The 14,812-nt window shown below is 43.3% G+C and overlaps 1 protein-coding gene across 1 annotated transcript in view; it reads right to left on the bottom strand.

Annotated features, from left to right (window-relative positions):
• The window catches only part of MICOS10 (mitochondrial contact site and cristae organizing system subunit 10), a 29,704-nt gene extending 19,059 nt beyond the window's left edge, over positions 1 to 10,645 (bottom strand). The window contains exon 1 of the mRNA XM_040645872.1: positions 10,492 to 10,645. Within this exon, the coding sequence (XP_040501806.1) occupies positions 10,492 to 10,555 (64 nt within the window). The 5' untranslated portion in view covers positions 10,556 to 10,645. The remainder of the gene's footprint in view (positions 1 to 10,491) is intronic.
• Between the last annotated feature and the right edge of the window lie 4,167 nt (positions 10,646 to 14,812).

Raw genomic sequence — 14,812 nt, 5'->3', positions numbered from 1 at the left:
GGCTGGATCCTGGGCTCACCAAGGCAGATGCTCAACTGACTGAGCCACCCAGGCACCCCAAGAGTTCTTTATTTATTACGGAAACAAGTCCTTTGTCAGATATATGTACTGCAAATATTTTCTCCCATTCTGTGTCTTGCCTTTTCGTGCTTTTAATGGTGTCTTTCAAAGAGTAAAGTTTTAGATTTTGATCAAATCCCGTATACCAATTTTTTCCTTTGTGACTTTTGCTGTGACCTAAGAAATCTTTCCTGAACTCAAGGTCGCAGAGATTTTTCTATGTTTTCTTCTTGAGGTTTTATAATTTTAGCTTTTACATTTAGGTCTGCGATTCTTTCGAGTTAATTTTTATGCACAATAATGAGGTTTATTTTTTTTTCTCTATATGGATACCCAGCTATTCTAGCACAATTTGTTGGAAAGATTTTCCGTTCCCCATTAAACTGCCTTGGCATCTTTAACTGACTATCTACTGATGGGCCTTTTTTTTTAATTTCTTTTTAAAGATTTTATTTATTTGACAGAGAGAGACACAGTGAGAGAGGGAACACAAGCAGGGGGAGTGGGAGAGGGAGAAGCAGGCTTCCCGCTGAGCAGGGAGCCCGATGCCGGGCTCGATCCCAGACCCTGAAATCATGACCTGAGCAAAAGGCAGACGCTTAACGACTGAGCCACCCAGGCACCCCTGATAGGTCTATTTCTAGACACCGATCTAGATGTGTCCCCCTTCTCCAATACCACTGTCTCATTTACTGTAGCTTTACTAGAAGTCTTGATGTCAGGTAATGTTACTTTTCCAATTATGTTTTTCATTTTAAAAACTGCTCTCGTGACTTTGGATTGTTTACACTTTAATACAGATTTAAAAATCAGCTTCTCAATTTCTATAAATATCTCTGAGCATTGTTATGCTAGAAAAAGAGAGAGACTATAAACTTCCTCACTGAGTCGCTAGGAGGGTAAAAAGGGGATACTCGTGTACCAAGTACGGTGGCAGATACCAGGCACTCACTTAAAGTTAGCTTCCTCTCTCTTTCCCTCTCTTGGTCTTTAAATAAACAAGATCCAATCTAGCAATGCCCTCACATTTTACTAGTGGGTCAATGGCCACAGTGAAAATATTACCACACCAAAAAGACTTTTATAAGTAAATATTTGTATTTCCACTTGGATTCAATACTGAAATGCACTTGCCAGAGAAAGCAACTCAGCATATTTACTAATAAACTGTTTCAGGCCACATTTTAGGAAAGCATAAAACCACAGCCAGAACAAAAATTTAAATATGTTTTCAAGTTCCATAGAGTGCCTAATTACATTATTCTATAATACTAACAAAATTCTCCTCTAGCAAGATCACAATGTTCCATTATTCATATCGCTGCCCGCAGATGGAAAAAGTATTTTTGCTCTCAAAAACTGTTTAGAAATACATATAACAAACAAATATGGCTACTAATTCAACAATTAACATGTACTAATTTGAAACCCAAACCTATAAACAGCCAAAAACCTTTGAAGTATTTTAGTTTAGCCTAAGTGATATCACTCCATAAAATGGAGACGTATCAGTTTGCAAACACAGGCTACCAAAAGCCAATTTTTGGTGAGCCACCAATACTTTGTGGTAACCCACACTGATCAGATGAACTGATATTTAAAGACAAACAATAATTTGCTTTCTTTTTCCATGACCTTATTCAATGGCCTCTTTCAGTATAGTATTTTTTTGACATGAAAATGGCCTTCACAATTAATTTAACAACACGTAATTGATTATTGGATGAATATACAAAATCTGCTGGTTAATTCTAAGGCAGGTCACCTGCTAAGTCATTTACCGTCCTACTTTCTAAACAAGGAAGAAACAAGGACAAACCCTTTCTTTTCATGAAAATGAATGCATGGCAAAGCAATTTCATCTCTGTTGACTGAGCTGCATATAACCAGCGACCTATCCCAAGACGTACCAGAAATTAATAAACTGCAAAATGTTGCTTGGACTCCCCTCCTGCCTCTCCTATTTGTCAAGGGCAACACCATTCTCCATTTACATAGACGTGGCATCATCCCGACCCTCCCACTCGTGAGCATTTCAAGTTCCATAAATAGGACCACTGCACAGCACCATGACATCTGTCTCTATTCCACTCCTCTGCCCCCATCTTAGTTTTGGTTTCCTCTAATCAGATCACCTCATCTTTAGCATGAATTTGCAATAACATACTAACCAACCTCCCTGTCTTCATCCTGGTCCTTTCTAGTTCATTCTCCTCATGCTACTTCAGTGATCTTTCTGAAGTCAGACATCCAACCATGTCACTCTTCACCTTCACACTCCATGGTTTTTCTCAATGATCCCCAATGAGTCGCCACACAACCCAGCAATTCCACCCCTAGGTATATATGTACCCAAGAGAAACGAAAACAGGCCTCCACATAAAAACTTGTATATATGATCATAGCAGCATTATTCATAATGGCCAAAAAGTACAAACGACTGAGCACCTGGGTGGCTCAGTTGGTTAAGCGTTTGCCTTCGGCTCAGGTCATGATCCCAGGGTCCTGGGATCGAGCCCCCATTACCCTGCCCTCGCCGCTTGTGCTCTCTCTAAATGTCCATCAACTAGTAAATGGATAAACAAAATGTGGTATATCCATATTGTAGTATTCTATGGTAACAGAACAAACAGTATTAATACTAACTGTTAATATAAATATCATTAATATAAATAGTATTAGAAACTAATTAACCGTATTCTATTTGTTAATACAGGTCAATACTATCCAAAACAATCTACAAATTCAGTGCAATCCTTACCAAAATCCCATGATAGGAGAGCCTGGGTGGCTCAGTTGGTTAAGTGTCCAACTATTGGTTTCGGCTCAGGTCATGATCTCAGCATCACAGGATCAAGTCCCAAATTGGGCTCCGTGCTCAGCAGGGAGTCTGCCTGGAATACTCTCTCTCCCTCTCCCTCTGCCTCTCCCCTTGCTCTCTCTCTCTCAAATAAATAAATGAAAATATTTGCAAATCATATATCTGACAAGAGGTTCATATCCAGACTATAGATAGAATTCCTAAAACACAGCAATAAACCACTTCAAAAATGGACAAAGGACTTGACCACACATTTCTCCAAAGAAGATATACAAATGGCCAGCGAGCACATGAAAAGATGTTCAACATCACTAATCATTAGGAATATGCAAATCAAAACTACAATGAGATACTAGCTTACACCCCCTGGGATGGCTACTACCAAAAAAAAGGCAGGAAGGAAATAACAATTGTTGGTGAGGATGTGAAATAATGGGGACAGACTCTGGTGCACTCCAGGTGGGAATGTAAAATGTAAAACGTCCAGCTGCTGTGGAAAACGGTGTGGCAGATCCTCAAAATGTTAAACATTGATTTACAATATGATCCAACAATGTCACTTCTGGGTATGAACCCAAAAGAACCAGAAGCAAGGTCTCCAAAAGACAGGTGCGTACCTGTGTTCACAGCAGCGTTATTCGCAATAGCATCAACTGTCCACAGGTGAACGAATAAGCAAAATGTGTTACACACACATATACACACACAGATTTAAAGCGGAGGAAATTCTGATATATGCTATAACACAGATGAACCTTGAGGGCATTACGCAAACTGAAATAAGTCAGTTTCAAAAAGACAAGGACTGTAGGACTCTACTTCCAGAAGGTACTTAGAGAAGTCAAAATCAGAGACAGAAAGTAGAACAGAGGTTGCCAGGGGCTGGGGGGGAGGCAGGAATGGGGAGTTAGTGTTAAATGGGTACAGAGTTTCAGTTTCACAAGACGAAGAGTTACGGAGATGGATGGTGGCAGTAACCGCCACCACTACGAACGTACTGTCATTTACCTGTACATTTTTAAATGGTTCAGATGGTAAATTTTGTTATGTGTATTTTATCGCAATAAAAAAAAATTGGGGAAATACCCCATAAGGCTATAGGGCTTAAATGCAATAATGTATATAAAATGGAAAATGCCAGTATCTGGCAGCACACACTAAGTGCTCGATAAATGGCAGCCACTATCATCATTCCCTGCAGAAGCCAAAGCCTCTCTGTCCTCTGGGACACCATCTGGACAGTTTCCAAGGTCCAGAATGCAGTCCTCCACCTGGTCCGCCTACACATTCTCCAAGGTGGAACTTCAACATCACCACCTTCTTTGCACATTCCTCCAGAAGTAAGGCCCTCCAGGGTAAGGCTAGTGCCGATTATTTGTGCACTGCACCCCCCAGGCTCTCCATAATGCCTGGCATTAAATTTGGGGGGGAGGAGTATACATTAACGATTACTATTACATGTATCAACTTGAATACTGATCATCAGGCTTCCATACTACCCACAGCAGCAAGACAAAAGCAAATGTGATAATTATTTTAACTTATGACGGCCAGCTTTCATTCACATGCCTGCAGCTAATATTTACCACGTACAGGTAATGCCCTGATTGCTCTGTAGAGAATATCTCATTTTATCCTTACTTGTAACAACCCCTTGAGGAAGATACTACCATTCTATAGATGAGGAAACTGAGGCACAAAGAGGTACTTATTGATTGATTGATTGATTGACTGATTTTCTTCCAAGTAAACTCCATGCCTAATGTGGGGCTCAAACTCAGGACCCCGAGATCAAGAGTCACACACTCTACCAACTGAGCCAGGGAAAAGAAAAGGAAAGCACTGTGAATGCCCCGGAGCCCAATGAATGCAACACACTGATAGGGCTGCTTCCCAATGTTCATGGCTTGCACTTTTCCTTGTTTCCAAGAAAATGAAAAACCATGCTGTGCTGAATATACCTGGCTTGCAGAGACAGCCTTTTTTCTGGAAAGCACCACAGCTTTGGGTAGCCCAAGCCCCAACCATGACATCTTCTTCCCCTCTTTTGGATCTCCTGGCCAATTCACAAGTTAGTAAGACTAGATATTCTGGACTCTGGCATCCCAGTGGGAGCAAAATGCCGGGAAAAGGGACACAGTCCATTGCACCACTTTGAAAGTCACATTAGGGATTCCAGGACCCTAGTATGAATCCAGGAGGTACTGGGATCAGATTTTCCTCTTAAGCCTCCTTGGGCAAATCTGCAACTCTAGGCCCTGGACACTGTCACAGACACCGACTTGGTCATGAGGTCAGAGCCAGCCAGCATGGACCTCCAGCATTCAAGAGGGAGTTATAATAAGGCTCTGAGAACAATGGCAGTGCTTCCATGACCCACACTTGCACAGCTTAGAAATTCTCAAATCACAGGCAAGCACCTCCTGAAGTCTTAGCTGGGTTTTTCTCATCTCCTGGAATCTTATTTTCCAGGGAAATAGAACACAGATATAACCGCCTATCCAGTCCAGAGCGACAAGCACAAGCTGAGGGCACCAGCTCTGTCCCAGAGCTTTTAAGCCTTCTATTTTGGCAAGATACCTTGCCTTCTATTCTCATTAACAAGAAGGTGTTATTTATTCATGTGGGTACACACAAGACAAATTATTCGGTATGTACAAGGAAAACGAATGGCACAGCCCGTGAACTGAGTGCAGAAAGAAAACCAGAGCATTCAATAAATCTGATAAAACTTAAAAGTAAATCCATAAAATTAGCAAAAAACCATTAATGACGCATTCACATAAAAACTAATGGAACATGCCATTCATAAAATGTAATATTCTTCACTCCTTTTTAATTTCCTGCAATAAGGCTTTGGCACTACCACTTAAACCAACATCACCCTCTACTTGTTTAAACACAAAAGTGCTCTCTGGTTCATGTTTCTTAGCTGACTACTCCCAAACATTTCTAATACTACTTTATTATGAAGATCTACTGACAACAATTTACGTCCCCAGATGAAATAAAAAGTTGGTAAAAGTCCCAAGATTACAGGGACACAGGATCAAACACGTGAGCTGGCAGACATTCACATGAAATCTATCTGACTAGGCTTTTTAATTTAAATGCTAATTCATTCCGTTAATAAACACACACTGAAGAGCAAATATGGGCAGAGAATGTAGTCTGCAAAATTCTCAGCAATACATGTCATTCATTCATTAATCAGTAATTATCGTATGCCTCCTCTGTGCCAGGGGCTAGGGGATCAACAGTGAACAGAAGCCTCTGGGTCTCAAGAGTTCACATTCTAGCGAGGAGGGACAAGCAAGTAAAGAAACAAATCGCGAATTTCAGATGATGCCATGTGCTATTAAGAAAAATTAGTGATGTGATGGACAATAAACAGAACACCTAGGAACTTACACAATGCTAACAAGTTTTTTTTTTTTTTTAAAGCTACATTAATCTCAAACTTTACAGAGAAACTAAGCAAATGCATATGAGTGGCAGGCATAAGAACACAGGCCAAAGAGAAGGGTAAGAATGTGAGGGGGAGAAAGGGAAAGAAAGGCCCAGGAGCTGAAAGAGAGAAACAGATGTGTTAGGAACAATGGCCTATTGTGTCTATTACAGGGAGGCATGTGTTTTGTTTTGTTTTGTTTGATTCATGGGCTTGATATATTAGGTCAAACCATATTAGAAACCACCTATCCTACCACGCTATTACACACAAAATAAATAGATATTTTAAAACCAAAATTAATGAGGGAAATAAAACTGCTTTTCTTATGACAGCGAAGGGCAGGGAAAAGGTATTTATGGATAAATGTAGCTCTTCCTACAGGACAAAAATCACAGGAGAATTTTCTATTGACACATTGCTCAAGCTTCGGAGTAAGAGATCCATGAAGAGCAGTCGTTGTTGTTTTTAAAGAACTACTGTCTAAGCACAAGCTCATATGCTCGTTAACTCAGCTGTACTACCTCTAGCTAAACATGAGCAATGAAAATAAGTCATTTTTCAGCAAGCCAGTGGGAAAAGAACAAACACACACTTCAGGTTTAAGGCAGTCAAACGCAGAGAAGAGCTCACAAAGGGAGCTGTCCACTCACCTTGGCTTCCCTTCGGTCTCTGTCAAGCCAGGGAATGAAATTACCAATACGTAGCTGAAAGCCTGCGCTGGTCCCTTCTTCCCCGCCTACATCTCGACAAAACCTCTATCTATCTTCTGGCAGGCAGCCACTCTGTCTCCACCTCCATTCTGAAGCACCAGGCAGCAGGCGGCCAAGGAGGTCTGAAGAGTCCCATTAACCTCTCCGCCGACGGGAACGGGAACCAATACGCTCACTACAGAGTGTGCCCCTCTTCACTGTCTCAAAGACTAAAGGCTCCCCGAATAACACTTCTGGGCTTCATCACTCTTATGCCCTTTCTCTAAGTCCACTACTAAAGGGACAACGCCCTCCAAGTCTGAAGTCAGCTTCTCCCACAAAATTAAAACTCCCTACTCAACTTCATTATCACTCTCAAACAATTCAATCACGTAAGCAGCAAAGTGACCAAAATCATGATCACTGTTCTCCTTGGTCTTTCTCCCGCCATCCCCCATGATCAGTTTCTAGTCTTTCCGTACTTCGTGTAAACGAGGTGCACACACCCCCCTCCTGTTTTATGTCCAAGTTCCCACCAGTGAATCACCCCTTATAACCACATTCTAACCTTGGGGTCATCTCTGTAAGAAATGGAATGAAGCAAAGTTAACCAGCTGGAGAGAAAGATGAAGAAAATTGCATTTACTGAGTTTCTACTATGAACTTGGCACTGTTCTAGCCTAGGAGGTGGGAATTACTATCTCCATTTTATAAATGGGGAACAAAGCTGGACGTTTCTCAAATACACCCATTCCTCTCTAGTCTAACAGAGCAGGCTTTCATCACTTCACATTCACAGCACCGCTGGCCTCCCCGACTCCTGACCTGTTCTGTATAAAACACTGCCAGAACAATCATACCAAAATTCCATTTATATCACATCAGTTCCCTGTTGAGGGAAATGAAATGCCTTCTGCTTCTCTATTTGCCCACGGACTGGCCCAGAATTCAATAAATATTTGTTGCTTAAAACCATCCCATGATTCCCCACCAGTTTAGACCTAATGAGCCTGAGAAGCAGAAATAGGTCTTTAGGACAGCCACGTTGAATATGCACCATGCATGAGTAAAAGCCAAAGGCAACTCAAGAGCCATTAAGATAACGCGGAATTTCTCTAAGACATTTCACAATTCTGACTCCACCCAAACCAGCCTTCTTCAGAGAGTAGGGGTACTGGATTTAGAATGTCTGGGTTCTAACCCATGCTCCTCCACGTCTAGCTTCTTAACCTCTCCATGCCTCAATCTCCTGTTCTACAAAAGTTCAAATGGGCCTCATTCCAGTCTTCCCACCCTCCCTGACTATCCAAGTCCAAGTCATTCTCCAAAGGTCAGATGAAGGCCCATTTTCCTTGCAAACTCCCACTGGATGACCTTAGCCCATCACCACACTGACTGCATTTATAACAACTCTACAACGGAAGCAGCCGGAATCACTCATTTCAACTTTTATCTGTAATCATGTATTCATTGTGCCTCATTTCATTATTTCCCGTGTATACCCCCCCACACCAATGTCCACTCACGAACGACAGCCACGCTACTCACTCCCTCAGGTGATCCTCAGTGGCACAATATTAATATCAACAATTATCATGACCACCATTTGCTGACCACGTAACTACCAGTCACAGTGCTCAGGTTCCTATGTGTTTTACTATCCTTCAATCTTCCTAACCCTTTTAGGTAAATCTGTCTTTTCGTCCCCATTTCAGAGTAATGGAAGACAGCCTACCCAAAGCTACAAAGCTAGTGAGGATGGGGGTGAAGAGCCAGAGTGGTGACTTCAAACTCAGCCCTCTGCCTCCCACTCTTAACTACTGCCACCATGTTGCTTAGTACTTACTGTGGTCATTTAATATGGACATGTTAAATCTTCTCTCCTAAATGTGAGCTGTTTACAATAACAAAAACTGTATTTCTTCGCTCACTTACAGAATAACCCATTCTTAAGAAGTAAGTCATACCCAAGCCTTTACTTTAACTGGTAATCCTAACAACTCTGTGAGATAATAATTACTACTGTCAATTTACAAATGAGGAAACAGAGGGATGGAGGGGTTCAACAACTTGCCCCAAATCACACAGCTGGTAAGTAAATTCAAGAGTGAAGCTACGGCTGTGATCAAGTAAGTATTCCTCTTATTAACTCCTTCTCAACAATTTTTATTAAGCACAAGAAAACGGAGAAAGGGCCTGGGGATACAGCAGTGAATACACCAAAAAGCATCCCCGCTCTCACGGTGTTTCCAATCTTCATTCTTTTCCAACACCATCATTCAATGGGCACAATTCTAAATACCCCTGAATACTCACGTTTTCCATACTAAACTATTAAATTTGGATAAGAATTAGTATCAAAGAAAAAGCATGGGGGTGGAAGCCAGAAAACCTGAGTTAAATTTCCAACTGTGCCATTTCTGAGCAACTTTTGTCACTTATTCGATCCTGCACAAATCCGTTCACCTGACTCTCAATTTCACGACCTGAATGAGAATGTATTGAGCTGCACACCTAACACAGTGTCTGGCACTTAGTATACGCTCCAGAAATGAGCTTCCATCTCTCCGCTCCCCTCCATGCAGTGACTTCATAATTTGTGTCGTCACTGAGCACGTGTTAAAAGGCTCCGCGGAGTTATACTAAGGAACAAAAAGTGTCCGGTCTCTTACTTCCCTGGTTAATTCTCATTTCGGATCACTGTGTCTCCAATTTCAGGCCGCAGACTACGCTGAGGCCAATAAATCGAGTTACGACTCGGGAATGACAGCAACGCTCGCTGGGGCCTGGCAGGGCCTATAAAACGCTCCCCATGACCTTCTTTAGAAGGCACTTGTTTCAGCCGGCAAGCACTGTGACCCCTGACCGGGCTCAACGCCCCGTGCGGGAAATGTGGCACCGGGGAGGAGAATGTCCAGCCTCTGGCACGAGGTTGTGCCCTGCAGACCGCTTTCTTTCTTTCTTTTTTTTTAAGATTTTATTTATTTATTCAACAGAGATAGAGACAGCCAGCGAGAGAGGGAACACAAGCAGGGGGAGTGGGAGAGGAAGAAGCAGGCTCCCAGCGGAGGAGCCCGACGTGGGGCTCGATCCCATAACGCCGGGATCACGCCCTGAGCCAAAGGCAGAGGCTTAACCGCTGTGCCACCCAGGCGCCCCTGCAGACCGCTTTCTACTCGAGGTGCTCTGCACCTCTCCTGCCACCTGCCAGCCCGACCGCCCCCCGCCCCCAGAGCGGCGACTCCTTCCCCCCCACCTCGCGCGGGGGCCCAGGGTCCGCCGGCCCGTCCCCCACCGCCGCCCGAGTGACCTCCCGCCCGGCTCGGGCAGCTCGCCCTGGCCCGAGGGGCTGGATCAGGCCGGTCGGCCTGACCTCCCCCGGGGCTTCCCTTCCGCCCGCCTGGTCAGCGGGGCCTGGAGCCGGCCGCCCGCCTTCGGGCGGGGAATGCCAGGGGCGAGAGGCCCCTTACCTATCTTCACGACCGCATCCGCCATGCACCGGTCCCACTTCCTGCCGAGCTCTGAATCCGACATGTTCCCCACCCGCAGCTCCCGCTTTCCTTAAGGTCGGGCCCCGCGCTCCGACTCCAGGCAAATCTCGCGAGAGCCGGCCGCGGGTTCCATGCCCGGAAGGCCGGCGCCGGCCTGCCAGATATCGCGGGATGATCTGAATGCTTCCGCCCTTTCCGGGTGGTTTTTTTTTTTTTTTAGTTGGTCGTCAGGGTGACGGGTTGCCTGGAGGCCCGAGGTGACCCTGACCTTGGAGCCGCGCCTACCTGAGGGCTGCAAGGCTGATGACTTCCCGGGCGGCATCCAGAGCTCTGTCGGGAAGGCCCTTCCTCCGCACCAGCTCCTGACGTTGGCCCTGGAAATTCCCAGGGCAAGTGAGGGCAGAGCGCTTGATTTATTCATTCATGTACTCACTTCACTGTTTCTACTCCCTCATTCACTCGTTGATTGCAGTGGGACTCCCGCCTGCACCACTACCACGGAAACTGCTCTGGCGAAGGTCACCTAGGCCAGATCAAAGGGATGCTTTCGGACCTCTGCACAGCGCTGGACACAGCTGCCCCCTCCTTCCTGGTCCGCCTTGCCTCTGCCTTCTCTTTATTCATCGGACTCCCAGGACACAATGTTTCCTAGTTCTGCTCCCGACTCCAGTCTTGAAGTGCCCTTCCAGGGTTGCTTTTTCTCTGCCAAATGCTTAAAGAGTGTGGGTTCCAAGGAGTCCACCAATCCTCTTTTTCCTCTACATAATCTCTCTGCGTAATTGCAACCAGTTACAAATTCTATCTCCAGATCAAACGTCTACCTCACGCCTCCTATTCATAGTTCAGCCTCCTTGCTGGTGGCGTTGGTTTTAGCCTTCCTTCCCCGTTTGCATTCCCTATCCTACCAACAAATACAAATTTGACCATATCAATCCTAATTAGGAGCTGTCAATGACATTCCATATATATCCAGGACTCGAGGAGTTCATTCTAGGAAGCCCACACTAATAGATCTTAGAGCCCCCCTTCATCCACTAATAGAGGGTAGAGCCCCCTCTATCTCCTTACTGTCCAAGTAGCCTGCCTACACCATAGAATTCTCTCCATTCTATTGAAACATCTCTTTATAGATGTTTGTATCTGCCAGTAAAGCTAGAAGCTCATTATGGGCCTGAGCTGCCCCTTCTTCATCGGCACGCTCCCTGTTGAGAGCACAACGCCTTGGACGGTATGATCTTCTACCAAGTGCTTGTTGAACTGAATTGAATTCATTCACCCGTTAATTTATTCATTTATTCTTGGCAACTTTAACAGAACTGCTGTACCGATCCTTGCCATGACAGAGCCCCTTCCTTCAGGAGGGCTTCCTTCCATGACCACCCCTTCTTCTAGCTCTATCCTGAGCTACATATCAGATTGTATTGTAATTCTCTGTGTATCTCTTAGATGTGACTGGGAGCTCTTTGAGAATGAGGCCTGTGCCATTTTTGTATCCCCAATGACTAGCAGAGAGCCTGGTATATGTCGGATTCTCAATAAATGCTTTTCGCATGGATGTAAGAATGAATTAGTGTACAAATGGATGACTGATTGAATGAATTAGAGAAAAAAATCTCTCAGAGCACCTGGCTGGCTTAGTCAGTAAACCTGGGACTCTTGATCTCAGGGTCATGAGTTCAAGCCCCATGTTGGGTGTGGAGCCTACTTAAAACAAAACAAAAAACCATTCTGGGGGTATTGTATAGTGTAGCATTTGTGTTGAAAAGAAAAAAAAATTAACTTCACTAAATACCTATGATGTGTCACAAATAGCACCAGTCATCTCATATAATTCCATTTATCCTCATAGCAGGTTGAAATTAGTATCTTCACTTTCACAAATTTGGAAACGGAGTCTCAGAGAAGTCGTATGGGAAGATGCAGAAGTCTCCACGTCGTGTAGATTTAGAAACTGACAGAGGCATTTTGATTGGTTTCCAGAGAGTTGTAAACTTTTGTAGAAGGCAGAGAGCAACTTACAAAAGCAACCAGAGGCAGATGGGAATAGCATGAATTCTGGAGCCAAGCTGTCTGGGTTCAGATCCCAGCTTTGCCATTTCCTAGCCTTGTATCTATTTTTCTCTCTTTCCATGGTTCCTTTCCCAACACGGTGTTTTATTCACTGCTGTATCCCCACTGCTAGAACATTATTTGACACATAATGTTGGCTTGATAAATACGTGTTGGTTGAATGAATAAAAGAAATGAAAACTCTGGAGTTTTTTATAGCTCTCAGAGAACAAAGACCAATACAAATGTGGAACACATACATTAAAGAAAAACAGCAATACATTCATTGTAAACTTAGTTAATGCTTGAAAAGATTAAAAATAGATGTCCCAATGCTGGAGAAGGGAGTTACAAACATGGAATGGGGGAAGCCTTGCAAGAACCCATTGCTGTTGGATTGGAATTGAATGTATTGGTATGAGCTCATGGTATTTAATATAATAGAGATAAATATGAATATATGTGCATGTATTTCCTGATTCTGTCTGAGGAGAGGGTCTAAAACAACGACACCAGGCACCTGGGGGGCTCAGCTGGTTAACTGTCCGACTCTAGATCTCAGCCCAGGTCTTGATTTCAGGGTTGTGAGTTCAAGCCCCATGTTGGGCTCCACACTGGACGTGAAACCTATTAATCAATCAATCAATCAATCAACCAATCAACAACGACACATCAGTAGCAATAAGCAAGCCTAGCTTTTGGCTTCTAAATACCAGGACTCCTGAGAAAAATGACCGAGGCTCCAGGGCTGGATCAGGCAAATAGGAGATGACCCTGGAACGTCTTCTTGTGTCACAGAGTAAGGAAGTCCTCAGAGGTTAACAATGTCATGTCAAAATGTTTTTGTGACTCCAAACTGCCTAAAGTAGCACTTGGTTCCTAACTGGAACTCTTTCTGTAAGTCACTGTCATTACGGCTGGGACTTCCCACTGCATGGAACAGGTTTTACAAACATGAAGTTTGCACTTCAAATGGGTAAAGACAGAATCTTGTAATAAAGCAATTTCACAGCAAGGGAGCTAGCATCTTTTTACACTAAATAGAAGAAAAATGAAAAAGTGAAAGCTGTCACTTAAGTAGTCAGATGTCACCCTCAACCGGTTACTCAGCTAAACATAAGCTCTTTATTTAGTTTGCTAGGTTCTAAATCCAGCTTCATTAACAACGCAGATTAGAATATTTTATAGCACAGCACCTGCATAAATAAGGTCTTTCAGATTCCAGGAAGTTTTTTTTTTTTCAATTTCCCTTCAATTAAAAGTGAATTCCTTTCTTAAAAGGAGATACACTTTTTTTTGTTGTTGTTTGTTTGTTTCAGATCTCTTTTCCCCTAGAGGGTCTTAGATGGTTTTACCCCTTTAGCGGTGTGTCCAGAGTCAAACAGCTACTAAGTAGCCTCTTTGTCTGGTTCTAAAGCCCAGGTGCTCCTCCTCCATATTTCACGTGTGTGTGTGTGTGTGTGTGTGTGTGTGTGTGTGTGTGTGTGAAATGTAACAAGCGTACAGAAAAGTGCTAAAAGTCTAAATACAACGTAACAAATAAATTGTTGTAAAATGAAAATTACTAGCGTCTCAGAAGCCCACGCCTGGGTGAGTCCTTTGCCCAATCACATCCTTTCCTTCCCTGCAAGTATAAACACTATCCCGACTTTCACGTTACTCATTCCTTGCTTTTCTGTAAGCATTGTTACCTGATCACACATCCTTAAATAGTATGGTTTAATTTTGCCTGATTTTGAACTTCATATAAATGGAATTGTCTCTATTTATGGTATTTGGCTTCTTTTGTTCATTATTATGCTTTAAGATTCACCTGTGTTGTGTGTATAATTCATTCTGGTTTCATTGCTATACAGTACTCTATTATATTTTACCCATAACTTGTTTACTTATTCTACTGTCCATGGATATTTGAGTTGTTTCCGTTTGGGGATTATTATCAACAGGGCTTCTCATTCTTGTGCATGTATCCTGATGCACGCTAGCATACATTTTATAGCATATGTAACCAAGGAGGGCAATAGGACATGCTCCTCTTCAGCTTTACTAGATACTAACGACTTTATCCTAAGGTGATGGTACCAGTTTACATCCTCACCAGCAATGCATGACCATTCCCGTTACTCCACATCCTCCCCAGCAGCTGATTGTCAATTACACTCTAAAATTGTTGCCAATCTGATCCGTGTGTCATGGCGTCTCATTAAGATAATCCTAGCTTCTTCAAGTGATTATACTGCTCAATCGTATG

Source organism: Ursus maritimus, unplaced genomic scaffold (assembly GCF_017311325.1).
Source record: "Ursus maritimus isolate PB19 unplaced genomic scaffold, ASM1731132v1 scaffold_32, whole genome shotgun sequence".
Lineage (NCBI taxonomy): Eukaryota > Metazoa > Chordata > Mammalia > Carnivora > Ursidae > Ursus > Ursus maritimus.
Note: the sequence above shows the minus strand (reverse complement) of the source record. Positions and strands in the feature narration are given on the sequence as shown.